We start from the raw sequence: 15,997 nt of genomic DNA, 5'->3' as shown, positions 1-15,997 counted from the left end.
CACTCCCATCATGGAAATAGGAAATTAGCCACCAATGGGAACAAGATGCAGTAGACTCAGCCTGATGCCTGGAAAGGGGTCTAGTGGCCTGAGCTGAGCAGGAAGCTCCATGGTATCTGGATCTCGGTACTAGAGGTGGCTCACGCCAGGTGTCTCATAGTAGGAGGCTGGACATCCAGACTCCATAGACTGAATAGTGACAGGGTAACCTGCAAGGGAGGTGGCCATCCCAGATGACTGTCTTGCCAGTCTCTTCTTTGCCTTAGTCACGTGATTCTCAGCCAAATGCCTGGCATGGAGTGTACAGCCCATTAAAGGGTTATTTCTTTTTGCCTTGGGCCTATTGTCCCCTGACCCCTATGGGAGTTTTGGAAGGGAGGGGCAATTGCAGGACCTAATTTTTAAAGCTCCTGTGAGAATGCATGGGTTTAGGGCAAAAGGTTACCTGCAGCCACTTTGTCACCTGCGGAATGGAGCCTTGGCTTTTGAGGGCTGTAACCACACACATGGCCATCTTCTAGCATCCTGTAGTCCCCTCACCTACCTACCTTGTCCCCAACTCCATAGCAGAAAGGAGGGTAGGCAGGATGGTGGTTAGGAGGATGGGCCTAGTAGGGAATATGGAAGGAGCTCCAGAACTTAGTGCTTAATTTCAGGGGATTGGAGTGATTGTGGGGAGGGAGGCAGGTGTGTGGGTGAACCCAGACCTTTCCTGCCAGATCCTACTTTCCACAGCAGGGGCAAATGGGAGCCTGAGACAACACAGAATGCTTTGAGTTTACAGGTTTGAAGAGGTAAGGATATTTGGTAATAGGTTTAGAGAACTGGTAAAGTTTTGACTTGTACTGGTTGCTTCTGATCAGCATTGTACTTTTAGATTTTATTTTCTAAGGGCTTTTTTTGTGTGGAGGGGATACTACTGTATAAGTAGTAGAGGTTAGTTATGAACATGTACAAGAGTTTCCTTGGCTATTTTCCTAAATCAGACTGCCTCAGTGAGTGGTTTACAAAAGCTGGTAAGGCTTTGGCATAGTGGCATCAGGAGAGCTTTGTGATAGCTCAGATGCCGCTGGAAAAACTAGAATGAGGGGAGAAATGAATCCTATCAGAAGGGGTATAACTGATCTCTCTAAAGAGAGAGATGAAAGTCTGTGTTAATGGGATTTGCCATGCATATTTGGGTTTAGGATTTCAAACCTGTTGGTCTTTGTTCAGGCAGGTCTTTGTTCACATTTCCAGAAGTGGGTAAACCTGTATTTCATGTTACTAACTGTATTATGCTGTGTATGCCTATGTATGTCTTTCTCAGTTGATCGTAAGCTGCTTTAAGCAAAGCCTGATTATTTCCATCTTTGTTTCCAAAATTTCTCCACATATTGTAAACTTAGGTCAGCATGTTGCTTATTGAGTATTTGTTCTTTGACCAAAAAGGAAAATTTACTTTTCTACCTTATTTTGTATATTTCAGAAAATCAAAAGAGGAATATGACCAGGAGGAAGAAAGGAAGAGAAAAAAGCAGGTGCCTACAGAACATATAAATGTAACAGAAGTATTTCATTGCCATTATCTCTAAAGTTTACACCTAGTTTTTCCGTAGGAGTTTAAGCTTATGTGGAACTACACAGTTCCTCAGAGTATTCATATTTTCTTGACAATTCTAAGCATCTATATTTAACTGTACAATTCATCCAACAGCCTAGCTTTTAAATTCCCAGTAAAGACTGGGACGATGAACTCCAAAAAAAGTAATACCATTCATGTTTTGGGGGATCCTTATTAAAAAAATCCCTCTTAATTTTATGCATAAAAGAAGATTAAGAAAAATATTTTACTGTCCCACTCTCCTTGATTCCTTTACTATTTTGAAGCAGCAACTGCGGTTACTACTGAAGGTTCCCTGCAGGCTTTACCATGATCAGCTTGAAGCAGGATGATTCTGTATCACATGTCCTGGCATAGTGTTCTTCCATTAAGAACTATTTCCATAAAATGCCTAATCTTTCTTAAGGATAAATTAAACATCTATCTGGCTGAGGGGAAGGAAGCTAATATTTATTCTTTCCTCTCCCCTTTTCTAGCTGCCTGTCTTTCCAGATTTTACATCTCCCTGAAAGGCAAGGGAAATCTAATATACAGTCTCTTTCAGTCACTTGAAAGGCATTTTCCTTTTTTCTCTTCAATCACTATAATACATGCTTATATCATTCACTGTCTTTGGAAAACCTATTTTACTTCAAGGTACCTAATTAAGAGGAGAAGAAAGAGATGTTTTAGGATTAAGACGTGATTTATGTATCTTTGAGTAAATCTCCTTTTGGTCAATGGAGGTGAAATTCATAGATATTAATAAATATTTTTTAATGTAAAGGTATAGAACAGACATCAGTCCAAAACTGCTATCAGAAGACAGTATTAACTCTCTGATTTATAAGCAAACTATTTTAGGCTTCTTGAATAATATGTTTTAGGGGGGTATAGTTTTCTTAGACTTTGTATTATGGAATTTTTTTTTTTTTGCTGAGGAAGATTGGCCCTGCGCGAACATCCATGCCCATCTTCCTCTACTTTATATGGGACGCCGCCACAGCATGGCTTGACAAGTGGTGCGTCGGTGCACACTCAGGATCCGAACCTGTGAACCCTGGGCCGCTGAAGCGAAGTGCGTGCAGTTAACTGCTTGCGCCACCGGGCCGGCCAATGGAAATTTTCAAACACACAAAAGGAGAGCTGATAATAATAATAATGAATCTTCATATATCCATCACCCAGGATATTTAGGGACTTATGATTTAGATATCCATGAATTACCTAATAAGCTACATGTGATTGGATTTTCCTCTGTTTTTAAGGAAAAATGAATTATCAGTTTGTTTAGTTCTTTCCAAGATTTAAATGATTTCTTTGGTTTAAATATACTATCCCATTTTAGAAATGGAAATAAACCAATCTGTGTCTTCTTCAGGCATATCATAGTAGAGGTATATTGATTATTTTAAATGGAAAAGTACCTTATAGTTCAGTGATTTTGTTTCTCTTAGAGTATTTCTCAGTGCCTTGCTCAAGGTCATGTGACTAGTAAGGGTGAAGCTTGGGTTTGAACCTACTTCTTGCTAAGTCCAAAGTCCTAACCACACTAGCTAGTTACTCTTAGCACTGCATGATTTGAAATGAGAATGTTTACCTACCTCAAAAAGCAGAAGATATAAAGTATTGGAAATATCTTAAAAACTTCGGAAATAGTCTTTTGTTCATTATCTATTTAGTAGACAGTAATTATTTTTTAAACTAATGTCTTTGGATCCCTTAGGAAATGAATTAGTCAAAATTAATCTGTTTTTTTTTTAATTGTATTATGGATTCCTGAAGTTATCAGAGACTAAAACAGAAGAGCCCCCAATGCATGCTAATGAAACTGCAAAAATGAATAATTCCCAAGGGGATGGCGAACATTTTGGACACCCACCCTCGGGTAAGGTTGAAGTTTACCGAACTTTCTCTACTAGTATGAATATATCAACATTGTAAAGAGTGTGTTACTTTCTCATACATACTTAAGCTTCAGAAACCCTGGGAGGAAGTTGTTGAATGGTTATTGGTATTTCAAGTTTCTTGTGAATTTAGCTACAGAGGTTGCAGGTGGGAAATACCCAGCTGACAGGGAAGGTGTAGTCCCCAAATTTCTAAGTGAAGCCTGGAACCCAGAGCAGTGAGCAAAATTCCTTGAGGGAGTCACCAGCCTTTGTGCCATGGCTGCAGCATCTAAGATGTGTTCACATAACATTTGGTATTCTCTTCCTTGACCACAGTTATATGGTGTTTGTGAGTTAGAAGCTGAACTTGGAAAGATAATACTAAGTTATTTTCCTAATGACTTAAAGCACAACTAGAAAATAAGAGGTCACCAGTTTATCTAGATGTTTAGTCAGAAGCTATCGTTGAAACCAAAATTGATGAGAATCCTTGTGGGAAATGTTAGTGGATGAACTTGTTAAATATGTGGCAAATCCATTTTCAGTATCCTCTGAAAGAGAACCAGTAATTATGAAACTGAAACTGAATCATGATTAGGAGTTCAGTTCATTTTATCATGAATTTCTATGGTTTTAAATAAGTGTCTTTTTCTCAATTAAAAAAAAAGCATAACTCTGTGAGGTAGATATTATGATCTTTATTTTTCCTATATGTTTTTTTTTTTTTAACAAGAAATTCAAGGGGGGCTGGCCTTGTGGTATACTGGTTAAGTTCAGTGCACTCCACTTCAGCGGCCCAAGTTCACAGGTGCGGATCTCGGGCGCAGACCTACACCACTTGTCAGCCATGCTGTGGTGGCAACCCACATACAAAATAGAGGAAGTTTGGCACAGATGTTAGCTCAGGGTGAATCTTCCTCAGCAAAAAAAAAATAAAAATAGGGGCCGGCCTGGTGGCGTAGCGGTTAAGTGTGCATGCTCTGCTTTGGCAGCCCCGGGGTTCGCAGGTTCCGATCCTGGGTACGCACCAATGCACCGCTTGTCAAGCCATGCTGTGGCGGCATCCCATATAAAGTAGAGGAAGATGGGCATGGATGTTAGCCCAGGGCTAATCTTCCTGAGCCAAAAGAGGAGGATTGATATCAGATATTAGCTCAGGTCTGGTCTTCCTCACAAAAAAAAATTAAAAAAAAAAAAAAAATACTAGTTAAAAAAAAAGAAATTCAAGGAAGTTGAGTGACTTGTCCAAAATCACTGAGCTCTTAAATGGTGAAACTGTGACTTACCTTGGTCTTCTGACTCCAAATCTTTTCTTCTACACTTTAGAAGAACTTTTATAATTGAGATAAGATGGGTTTGATGTTTACCTGTTGATTTTAAGGAACTCTTCTTAGTTGATTAACAATGTGGCTATGAAACAGAAGCAGGTTTATGTATTTACCTTGCTTCTTTCTTCCTAGCAAATCTAGCCATTTCTTTTCTTTTTTCATATTCTGCAGATTCTGAGTAGAATAACCTCATTGGAATTATATCTATGAAAGCACCTGCTTTATATTTGTCTGAGCACTTTTTTAATTTGCTGGCCCTAATTTAACTTTGTATATACAGACCTAAGTACACATATACTGTTTAAATCTAGTGTCTGACATCATTTGAGTAAATTTGCTTCATCTAGTTCCTTATCTATTAAGTGAGCTATAGAAAACAATCTCAAACTATATATAACTCAATTATGCACATTAGTGGCACAGAACAAATGGCAGATAATTTCAAAAGTAATGATTTTAATTTTCAAAAACTATTCTATTTTTTAAAAAATGAATATATCTGATATTCCAGGAAATCACTTATGCAATGTGATGGAAGCCCATTACGAACACCTAATTTGGGAAGAATCATAAAGTTGTTCATCCTCCTGTTTATCCCTTTGCTCATGTCCTTTCTTTGATTCCTGCTAGAAATGGACACCATCTGTTCTCAGATTGATGCAAAGAGTTGCCAGAGATGAGGTGATCTTTCTTTAAGCTTGCTGTCTTTCTGATTTTCCATTCCTAGAAATCAGAGAAGCTAAGTATTTTGGCTTTAAATACTTTCCTCTCTAGATCTGAGTTAGAATATACAGGATGTTCATAACCAGCATACTCAATGCAAGAACTATCCAGAGCAAGTACATCGATTGAATGTAAATGCTTAAGTGTCTGGGATCCCCCCTCCTCAGAAATGAATTGAACTGTGCCTTCTCCTGCTCTGTGGTTCCATATTTGGGGGCTAAGCCTAGCTCTGCTTAAAGACACCATCAGTAAGGACGGCATGTTTAACTCTGTCTGCATATTATGACCAACTTGTTTAAGCTCATCTTTATTTCTGTTTAAGTTAGTTCTGTAGCTCCCCGTTGAGGTTCGTTGGAGTGTTAGCTCTAGGCTCATCTCTTCCATGGCAACTTCCCTTACTGCCCAAGAGCCTGAAGAGCTTTTCTTCTTCCAGCCTCCTGGCAGTACAGATAGTCCACTTACTCCATGCTAGAGCAGTGGTCCTTTGGCAAGTTTTTCGGTCATGCAAAGTTCTATTTCCAGTTTTACTATGCTGGCAAGATTTTTAATCATTTGGAGACATATATATCATGTTCTTCCATCATGCTTTCAGTTCTTGGCATCATTTTTATGTGAGTCTTTGCTTCTCTCACTCTGCTGTCCTTCATAGTCCATGTACTTAACACTGAAAATGTTTTATCTTAAAAAAAAAAAAAAAAATCACCTGAACTAATAGTGAAAAATGGCTCAGAAAAGCAATTAGCATGTTAATCCCGTCTCTTGGTACAGTCACCAAATAACCGGAAAGTACTGAGTGCTCATGTTATATATGCTTCCAAGTTCTTCTTACTTTAAATCTTTACTTTTTTAAATGTGTTGGTACGTTTACAGTTATCTTCATTATGTATTATAGTGCTCGTTTCAACAGCACATATACTAAAATTGGAACAATACAGAGAAGATTAGCATGGCCCCTGCACAAGGATGACACGCAAATTTGTGAAGCATTCCTTATTTTATATGTTATAAACCAATGTTACTGCAATAAAAAAATATGTATTACAAAAATTATTGATATTACTGGCACTTATTCTTCCAATACAAAAAATTGTAGCTTTACATTAATTATTCTGAAAATATAGAGTCACTTAACAGTTTTTACCAGCAAGCAGAAGTTTCGAAATCAGTTACATTACTAGTGAGGGATTTTAGTATACTGTTTATTTGGCTTATGTAGCAACCTTGTAGTGTATTATAGTGTAGTTCTAATCTTTAGACAAGAATTATACCTTTTTTTAGCTATAGTACCAAATAGCAGGAGCTTGGTATTTGTTGAAATGTCATTATTCATAAGAAACTGTAGTTCAAGCTCCTTGAGGACCGAGACTATGTTGATTGTTCTCATCCAGTGCCTGGCACAATGTAGGCACTGAATCAATGTGTGTTGATTGAGTGAATGTGAAAAAAAACAAGTATTGTTAACATTAGCTCATTTTGGTGAACCTAGCCTAATACTTAATATTTCTTATAATAATCTAATTGGACTCTATCTAATTACTGCCAGAGGTTAAAGTGCATTTTGCTAATCAGTCAGTGCAACCTTTGGCAAGAAAGTTGGAAATGTTGCCTGAAACTTCCTCCCTCCCACAAAAAGGCCTGAAGATTCCTGGCTTAGAACATGCAAGCATTGAAGGACCAATAGCAGTAAGTAAAAAACATTACTTTCTAAGAACTATGAGCAAAATGACAAAGTACTAGGAACAAACAATGTAAACAGCCATACACTTGGCTTTTGTTATGATCTTGAACTCAAACTTCTAGTTGAATCAGTCGGTGGGTGTCTGTGCCACTTATTATACAGACTTGAATTTAAATAGTTCCTTCTCTTTTCTGACCCAGAATCTATCAACACTTGGAACAGAAGAGCTCCGGCAACGAGAACACTATCTCAAGCAGAAGAGAGATCAGTTGATGTCCATGAGAAGGGATATGAGGACTAAGCAGATACAAAATTCGGAGCAGAAAGGAAAGCCTGGAGAGGTAGAGGTAGGACTAGCCTCAGTATGTCAGTCTGCAAATCTAGAGGTTGTAGTCTCAAAATCATTATATGTGCAGGGCCGGCCCGGTGGCGCAAGTGGTTAAGTGCACGTGCTCCGCTGCGGCGACCCGGGGTTCACCGGTTCAGATCCCGGGCGCACACTGACGCACCACTGGGCAAGCCATGCTATGGCGGTATCCCATATAAAGTGGAGGAAGATGGGCACGGATGTTAGCCCAGGGCCAGTCTTCCTTGGCAAAAAAAGAGGAGGATTGGCAGATGTTAGCACAGGGCTGATCTTCCTCACAAAAAAAAGAAAAAAATTCGAGTATGTGCAAGAAAACCTCGATAATGAATATTGCTCATAGATCCATTCTTATTAACCTCCCTGCTAGTGTAGCACTTGGTAAGTCTTTTCTAGGCAGTGATATGAGGATTTTGTGAGATAGAATTGATAGCAGTTTCATTATACGTTTTTTTTCTGGTTTATTTGCCCTGCTCTGAGTGCTTAAGGATCAGCAGTCTACTTTACTTGAGCCTTTTGAAATATTTTATCAGAGAGCAGCATCAGTACCCTAGCCCCACCTCCAAGAGGCTTCCCCCAAGAGAGGTTTTTTACAAAGAAGAGATTTAGGGATCCCAGTCCACATGTGGCTTTTTTTTTTTTTTTAATTTACTGAAAATGCTCTAATCTTTGTTCCAGGAAGTATGTTGGGAATTTGAGATAAATGAGCCCATCTTATACTGTAGCCAATTTTTTTTCCTTTTTTTTTTAAAGGAAATCACAGAGAAACCAGAAATGACAGCAGAGGAGAAGCAAACATTACTAAAGAGGAGATTGCTTGCAGAGAAACTTAAAGAAGAAGTTATTAATAAGTAATTTTAAAAACAATTTAGCAAAACAGATGTTCAAATTTTCTTAAAAATAAATTATTTAATCCTTAAACTGAGCCTGTTTCAAATACTTAAGTTTGTAAATGCAAATACAAGCTCATTATTACTGTTTTATTCAACACTTGAGGTAAAGGGTGGTGGAGAAGGTAGCTACTTACGCTGACCAGTTTAATACAAATTTCTGAATGATGTCTCTTGGAGAGAAGGTTCAGAAAACTAACTGATAGTGCATTCATTCAAACTTGGTTACCTATCGTTTGTGCTAAACATTGTGCTGAGGTTACAGTAGTCAACTAGATTGACAGGGTCCCTGCCTTCGTGGGGCTAGTGAAAGGCCCAGAGAGCAAAGTGTTAGAAGGGAAAAGTGCAGTGTTATAAGCAGTGCTGGCCAAGCCTCCTTGAGAAAGCAGGAAGGCTAATTGCAGGGAGAAATGGGCAAGAACTACTCAGGTCCTGTAATAGGAAAGAATAAAGCACATACCGAGGAGCTGTCACTACTGCTAGTGTAGATATAGAGTGAGGGGAGAGGGTTAGCATATGAAATTGGATATAAATAGGTGGGGTACTGATTTGCAGGGCCTTGTAGGGAATGTGAGGATTTTAAATTTTATAATGGCAGTGGGAAGTCACTGAAGTTTTAAAACAGGCAAGTTACATATCAAAGTATTCATTTTAAAAAGATATGTGGCTGCTGTATGGAGACCTGGGTGAGTTATAGTAGTTGTGGGTATACCAGGTGTAAGGTAATCCACTGAAAAGAGTAGTTATCTTGGGCAGTGGTAAGATAGATTTTAGCATCTTACATTTGAGGCAGAAGCAAAGAGGACTTGGAAAATAGATGTGGGAGATGTCAAAAATACTCAATTAATTACTCTTTCTAGAAAAGCTACTATTACAACAAATAAAGGGAACAATTGACAGAGCCTGTTGAGAGGAGTGCTGCCTTGGGTGTAGGTCTTTGTATGTGAAGTGATCCTGGATGATCTTCTGTACAGTTGTCTGCTTCAAGATAACCGGAATAGTAGGGAAGAGACCTTTCTTTCAGAAACTTCCTGTGTTCTGTCATCCCACTAGCACCCCCTTTTCTAGTTACCGTCCACTCCTGAGGTTTAACTTATAATTCCATTTTATCTCAATTCTACAGTTATCAACTTTTTAAAAGGGATACCAAAATTAGTTTAGCTCCAACCTTCAAGCTGCAGAGAAAAACCAGTATTACTTTACATTTTCATCACTTAGATGGACAAGAGGAAAAACTAGTGATTAAAACACAGAAATCTGTTTCATGTAACTTTTTATTAAAAATAGTTTTTATATTGGATACATGTTTACAGATATAATTTTAAGAGAACCTCAGGCATAACAAATGTGGGCTCTGGCTTGCTTCACTGAGTGAAGATAAAAATATAAAAATCCTGATCTGCCTGAGGGTAGTCATTTAAGACAGCAGCTAACATGTAGCATCTTAATAATTATTCTTTCAAGGGATATTTTAAGTCTTGTTGTCATATCATTGTGGGTGAGCGTATGTTCCATGAAAACTGTTACAATAATTCAACAAAACATTCACATTTCTGCTATAAGAAGAAGGTTCCTATGATGATTTAAAAGTTTAAGACATGTGGCAGTTCTTGAGAAAGGAAAATTAAACTCGTCATACGATATAAAGAAAGATAATACTTCCTCCTGGAACTTAAGCAGGAAGTCAAGAGTAAATACAGAACTGCTTGAGGCCTGGGCTGCTTAGATTATGAGAGGAAATTTAGTAAGAGCTAAGAAGAGTGATGGGGCTTGATGAAACTTGCTTGAAAGAAAATGTATTCATATGGTAACTTTTTACCAATCTTGGTTTAAAATATCCTGAGTCACTTGCCTTATGAGGGGGAAGGTCTTTTTCATTATATGTACCTTTAACAGAGAGATGATAACAGCCCCATGCTGTGATGCTTTGGTCCTGGGACTTTATTTGCTCAAGGCACACCTTCTATAACTAGAGTCAGTGATATTTAAAGTGCAGTTGACCCCCATTTGTTTAGAATTCTTTCAGACTGGTGTATGACCTAGTGGTTTATAATAAATATCTATGGATAACTGGCTTTTAAAAGATATTGTAAAATGGACATATTTCAAAATGGAGTTAACACATTTACAATAAACCAAACAAAAGCAACAATCATAGAATTACAGGGTCACATTTTAATTCCTGAATTTTACAGTTCAGCATTAATATCACCACGTATACAAATGGTGTAAAACAAGTACAGTGGTATTTTTAATACAAAATAAACATCTGTTTTATGGAAAAACTATACTTCATATCTACACAGACAGCCCATCTTTTCCAAACAATAGCCAAAATTAAAATTAACTATAAAATCTCCAAAACAGGGGAAACTGCTTCAGTTTAAGCTATTCCAGGAAAAATGGACCCATAACACATTACAAGGGTGATCTGAAGATTGTAGCTGGAATTACTATTTTTAGTTTTTTTCCCAATGCATTCAATTGTAATTTGGGGGATATTTTTCTCACTTCAGCATGATCTCAGATCATAGATGACCAAACTAACATTAAAATATTTACAGTTAACTTGCTGTTCTAAAAATAAAACGTCAACTGTTTGCCTCAATTTATTATTTTAAATTCATTTACGTACATGGAATGTGCTTTTACTCTTTAAAAAAAGCAGCTTTCATATTACACCCTTGTTTGTTTATGGAAAAGCTTCATGTGTTGCCTATTGACTTTGACAATGAAGTAACTTCTTGGATCAAAATGGCCTTTAGATATTAAATGCCACTTAATTCAGCACTATTCTTTTTAAGTTAGTCTTTATAAATTATTCTTTAAAACTTGCCTGCAGCTTTGGAGAGAGACAACTTTACCAACAAATCAGAAAGTGACTTCAAACTATCTTCCACAAAAGACTGTACTGGTAGGCAGCTGAAAACATTCTGTTCAATCCACTTGAGAAAATCATTTTGGAATACTACTTACTGATTCTTGGCATCTGTCATCTCTGAAAGTGCTGATTTTAAAGTTATATTAACAAAAGTGTCCATTTTGAATCCAGCTTGTTTGTTTTCATCAAAATACATACTGAAAATTCCTGGTGTAGAAAACTCAATATGTGCTGTAATACAGGGTGTACTTCCCTCCAGCTCCCTATAAGGCTGAATTTCTGTTGAATCTTCAAAGACATGGTCCCAACAGTTTCATTTTTTATGACAGTTGAATTTGTTTTCCATAAAAATTTCTTTTAAAAAGAGGCAACTGATTAAAAGAACAATATGGTGAGCACCATTATACAAGTAATGTTACTGGGTTTGCAACTGAAGTTTTATAATTGTTTCTAGGTCGGATACACCCTGGAGCAACCCTGCATTAATATTTTATCAACCTTGTCCCTCCCCCAAACCGTCCCAAAACCTGAGAGTGTCCTTGGTGAGAAGCTATCTCCCAGGTTCTGGTTACTAACCTTTTTTTGAAGCCTGAAAGGCAAAACCCTTAATTACTAGCAAGCGATCAAATTCTTGGGAAGCCTGGTTTTTACAGAACTAAACTTTCCTAGCTGATATGCTGAGTGTCTTTTGCTACTCCTTGTATATTTATAAGTTCAAGTGAGAAAGCTTTCTGATTCAGATTTTCAGCTCATTGAACAGTTGCAGCATTTTAGTAAGACCACATGTTGAGGGTCCCCAGTAAATATTTTATGAGCCAAGACGAGGTCTTTTCCTGGGAGATGTGTCTTCTTCTTCATCATCATCTTCATCATCTGGGTAATCCACTAAACCAACCAAACTTCCCTATTGAAGAATAAAAAAAAATTATTATTTTTTAACATATGTAACTTTAAAATAAGAAGCTTTTCAGTACAGTCACTTTTAAAGATAAAGAAATCATTTTTCCAAACTATCTAACCAGATATATTTGAATATGATAAAGGAACTGCCTGAAATTCTCAACACTTAGTTACTCTCAACTTCCCTATTTAGCTTTCGGATTTTTAATGATACTTCACAATTCAATTCAGCAAAATTTCACTGTGGAAAAATAACTATATTCCCAAACAGCAGGACTTATAAAGAATCATGACATTTGGAGGTGGAAGGACTTTGGAGATCAACTAGTTCATTTCTCTAATTTTAAACTAGAAAGAAGAGCCAGTCAGTGACAAGAAGTCTCCTTTTAGTCTCTGTTCCTCATGTATGTATTTCATCACTAAGTGGTATACATCATTGTTTTTGTTCTGCTTTTGAAGAACAGTTTAAAATGCCTGATGACAGGGGCTGGCCTGGGTGGCATAGTGGTTAAGTTTGGCGTGCTCTGCTTTGGTGGCCTGGGTTCATGTGTTTGGATCCCGGGCGCAGACCTATACCACTCATCAAGCCATGCTGTGGCAGCGACCCACATACAAAATAGAGGAAGACTGGCACAGATATTAGCTCTGGGCCAATCTTCCTCACCAAAAAAAAAAAAAAAAAAAAAGGCTGAAGAGAATAAACACATGAAATGGTTCCTAAAAACTAATGACTGAAAAATTTAGAGCTAGCTCTCTAACCAAAAGAAAAGTAAGGATGAGGTAATTCAGATGTTTGGTCTTTTATGGGTAATGGATCCCTTTGAAAATTCTATTTAAGTTCTGGACACTCTACCAAGAAACTTACATGTCGTCAGGTTTGCATTGATTTTGAACCAATCCCATGAAATTTATACACATGTCCTACAGGTTAAGAGGGCCACTGTAAACACTGTCTTTAGTTCAAACCCTTCAGACCTCTAGGGGATAAACAAATACAATTGAAATAACCTATGTATTTCAAACCTATGTAGCTTCATACCTAAAGAATCCAGGCATCTGGCATTAACACTTTACCAGACTATAACTGAAACACTGTAATATTAATCATCAAAGGCCTCTGAGCAGCTAGAAACAGTTATCAGAAAGTCTGTGAACTAAATAAAACTTATATACTTAGGTGAGAATCCTGCTTCTTTCTCAGCTTAATAACACACAAGTCTTAAGTTTGGTAAGGAAGAGGCAGTATGGCTCAATTGTTAAGAATATGTTGATTGTAGTCTGACTGCCTGACTTCAAATTCCAATGCCACCACTTTTTAGGTGCATGACCTTGGGCAAGTGATTTATCTCTATGCCTCAGTTTCTTTATGTGTAAAATTGATATAATAGTAGTACTTAGATCTCATTGAACTATTTTGAATATTAAATTGAAAACAAAACATGTAAAGCACTTGACACAGTGTTTGGCATATAGTGTTCAATAATTGCTATTAGCTGCTATTAGTAATATCATTATTATTGGTTATTTGGTTTCTAAGCCAAACAAGTTGGACGAGAGGAGATAGAAGACATAATTACAGTATAAAAAGGCACCAGTCTGACATTCACAAAGATGACAGCAAGTTATCGAGGCAAGTTTTAATTAAGCTTAGGATTATATATCATAATGTACAAACATTTCAGTTCCAAATGATTAACATTTAAAGTGATTTTTTCCTTAAGATTAACAAACATTGTATCTGAAACACTCAGCTACACAATTTAATTTTTAATTTTATCTCTATTATCTCATATATATACCATAAACAAACTCATATACATTAAAAAAATCACGTTTACTGTAAAAGGAATAAAAATACAAAATGTGAAATACTGGAAGTAACTTGTAATCCAGAGATGCACCCTGTGAAGAATTTGATAGATTTCAGACTTTTAATATACAACTATGTATCGCTTTTAAACAAATATCAGATTGCAATTACATCTACCGTTGTACAATTATGTTCACTTAAAAATACACTGCAGAAAGCTTCTGATGTTAGTCCACAAAGTTCTATTTCATTCTTTTAACCTCTAGTATTCCATAGTATTAATATATACCATCATATAGTTAAATTCCCTGTTGGACATTTAGATTGCTTTCCCAGGGTATTATATTCTCTAAAAAATTTTGTTTCTGATGATAGCTTTTCTTGTCTACTAATGAAATTGACTGTGAACCATCTTTGTACATGGAATATCATATGGATAAGACATGTTAACTTGTTAAGGATTTTTGTATCTATATTTACAAGTTCAATTCATCTACTTTTTTTTTTTTTAGTGCTACTTTTTAAAAAGTATTACATTTGTATAATTAAAGGAGAGTTCAAGCTAAGCTGCTGGAAGACTGATAAATGCATTTATTTCTACTGTCTCCTGAAACCTCACTAAAATCACAGTAAAGGAATTAAAGAAGGTATATATCAACAAAGACAAAACAGGAAAGGAGAGAACAGCAGACGAAAGCTGTCGAGGAGGCGGAGTCAAGATGGCGGCGTAAGCAGACTCTGAACTCACCTCCTCCCGTGGACACAGCCAATTTACAACTACTCGTGGAAAAATTACCCCTGAGACAGAACTGAAAACTGGATAAGAGGAACTCCTGCAATAACGGACAATCCTAACTGGGGTAGAAGAGGCAGAGACTCCCTTCTGGAGAGGAAAAACGCCGCCTTCACAAGCCGCCGGCCTCACGGCCGCCGGGAGCAGCTCACAGGTACGCACCCTCCCTGGAGCCGTGGGGTCATGAGCCGGGTGCGCGCCCGCTGTGGGCATTTTGTGGACCCAGCACAATCGAGACCAGCGGCATAATATCTGACTTTGCCTGCTACTAAAACACTGGGGAGCACCCCCAGAAAACCCGGTTCACAAAGAAACTAAAATTGGCTCTTAAAGGGCCCGTGCGCAAACTCACCCGTTTCAGAGAGCATCCTAAAATCACCAGAAAGAAAGGTGCACAGTGCTTTGGTGACAAGAGACTCACCTAATAGGCCCAGAGTGCATCTCGGTGAGGGGTGAGACCTCTCCAGGGACTGGGACATTGGCGGCGGCCATTGTTGTGGCCTGGTGTGGGCGTGCTGACACAGACGCCATTGGAGTTCTCCCTGAGGCCTACCAGCCCAGGGTCTGCTCCACCCGCTAGAGCACCGATTTAATCCAGCTCAGCCAGGGCAGGCAGCCCACCCTAGAGACTGGCCCCACCCAACAACAAGCCCTCAGGCAACGTGTGGGCCTGCATAGATTGGTGACTGGATTCTCTGCAGCCTGGCAACTGAGCCGACTTGAGCGGGGCAGGGTGTGCACAAGGAGCAGATGGAGAGTGTGGGGCGGTGGCGGAATGTGTGGGGCTCCTGCCGTGGAGAGACTGGGTCCGCTTGGGGAGGTAGGGGTGCTCACACGGGGCAGGACTGTGTTGACTGTGTGTGTAGACCTGTGGGCGGCAGGGCTTGTCAGCTGCAGAAGACTTGTGCTTCTCAAAGACCCACATAGGGGGTTTGCCCCACCTTCCAAAGCCTGAAACAATTGGGTGCTCCTGTGCCTGAGGCCAGCCCCACCCAGCTGCAAACCTCAGAGAGCTGACAAGAGACATAATAGGCTAGAGGCTTACTGCAATTGTAAGGCCCTGAGCCTAACAACCTGCCACACTGGGGGCCTACTCACTTAAAAGAAATACTACAACACAAATGTGGTATTAGAACTTGCAGCCAACTGTACTGGGGCT

General features: G+C 38.4%; 2 protein-coding genes and 1 non-coding gene across 10 annotated transcripts in view; 2 read left to right on the top strand and 1 right to left on the bottom strand.

Moving 5' to 3' along the window:
* The window catches only part of CFAP36 (cilia and flagella associated protein 36), a 31,926-nt gene extending 23,441 nt beyond the window's left edge, over positions 1-8,485 (top strand). The window contains exons 6-10 of one of the 4 annotated variants that reach the window (XM_087436743.1): positions 1,469-1,541; positions 3,368-3,470; positions 7,156-7,205; positions 7,401-7,547; positions 8,318-8,485. In XM_087436743.1, coding sequence (XP_087292869.1) covers positions 1,469-1,541; positions 3,368-3,470; positions 7,156-7,205; positions 7,401-7,547; positions 8,318-8,419 — 475 coding nt within the window. In that variant the 3' untranslated portion in view covers positions 8,420-8,485. Of the gene's footprint in view, positions 1-1,468; positions 1,542-3,367; positions 3,471-7,065; positions 7,206-7,400; positions 7,548-8,317 lie in introns of all 4 variants that reach the window. The other 3 variants (XM_087436744.1, XM_014791502.2, XM_004435671.3) reach the window with 3 other exon arrangements.
* Positions 6,414-6,520, top strand: LOC147915963 (U6 spliceosomal RNA). Its single transcript, XR_015553702.1, has one exon. It is a non-coding gene; the product is annotated as a U6 spliceosomal RNA (small nuclear RNA).
* A 2,124-nt stretch (positions 8,486-10,609) lies between the features above and the next one.
* PPP4R3B (protein phosphatase 4 regulatory subunit 3B) overlaps positions 10,610-15,997 on the bottom strand; it is a 73,917-nt gene continuing 68,529 nt past the window's right edge. For all 5 annotated transcript variants that reach the window (XM_087436737.1, XM_004435669.3, XM_087436734.1 and 2 more), the window contains one exon: positions 10,610-12,239. In XM_087436737.1, the coding sequence (XP_087292863.1) occupies positions 12,144-12,239 (96 nt within the window). In that variant the 3' untranslated portion in view covers positions 10,610-12,143. The remainder of the gene's footprint in view (positions 12,240-15,997) is intronic.

Source organism: Ceratotherium simum, chromosome 11 (genome assembly GCF_057802395.1).
Source record: "Ceratotherium simum simum isolate JZ-2026a chromosome 11, ASM5780239v1, whole genome shotgun sequence".
Lineage (NCBI taxonomy): Eukaryota > Metazoa > Chordata > Mammalia > Perissodactyla > Rhinocerotidae > Ceratotherium > Ceratotherium simum.
This window is presented reverse-complemented; position numbering and strand designations above follow the sequence as displayed.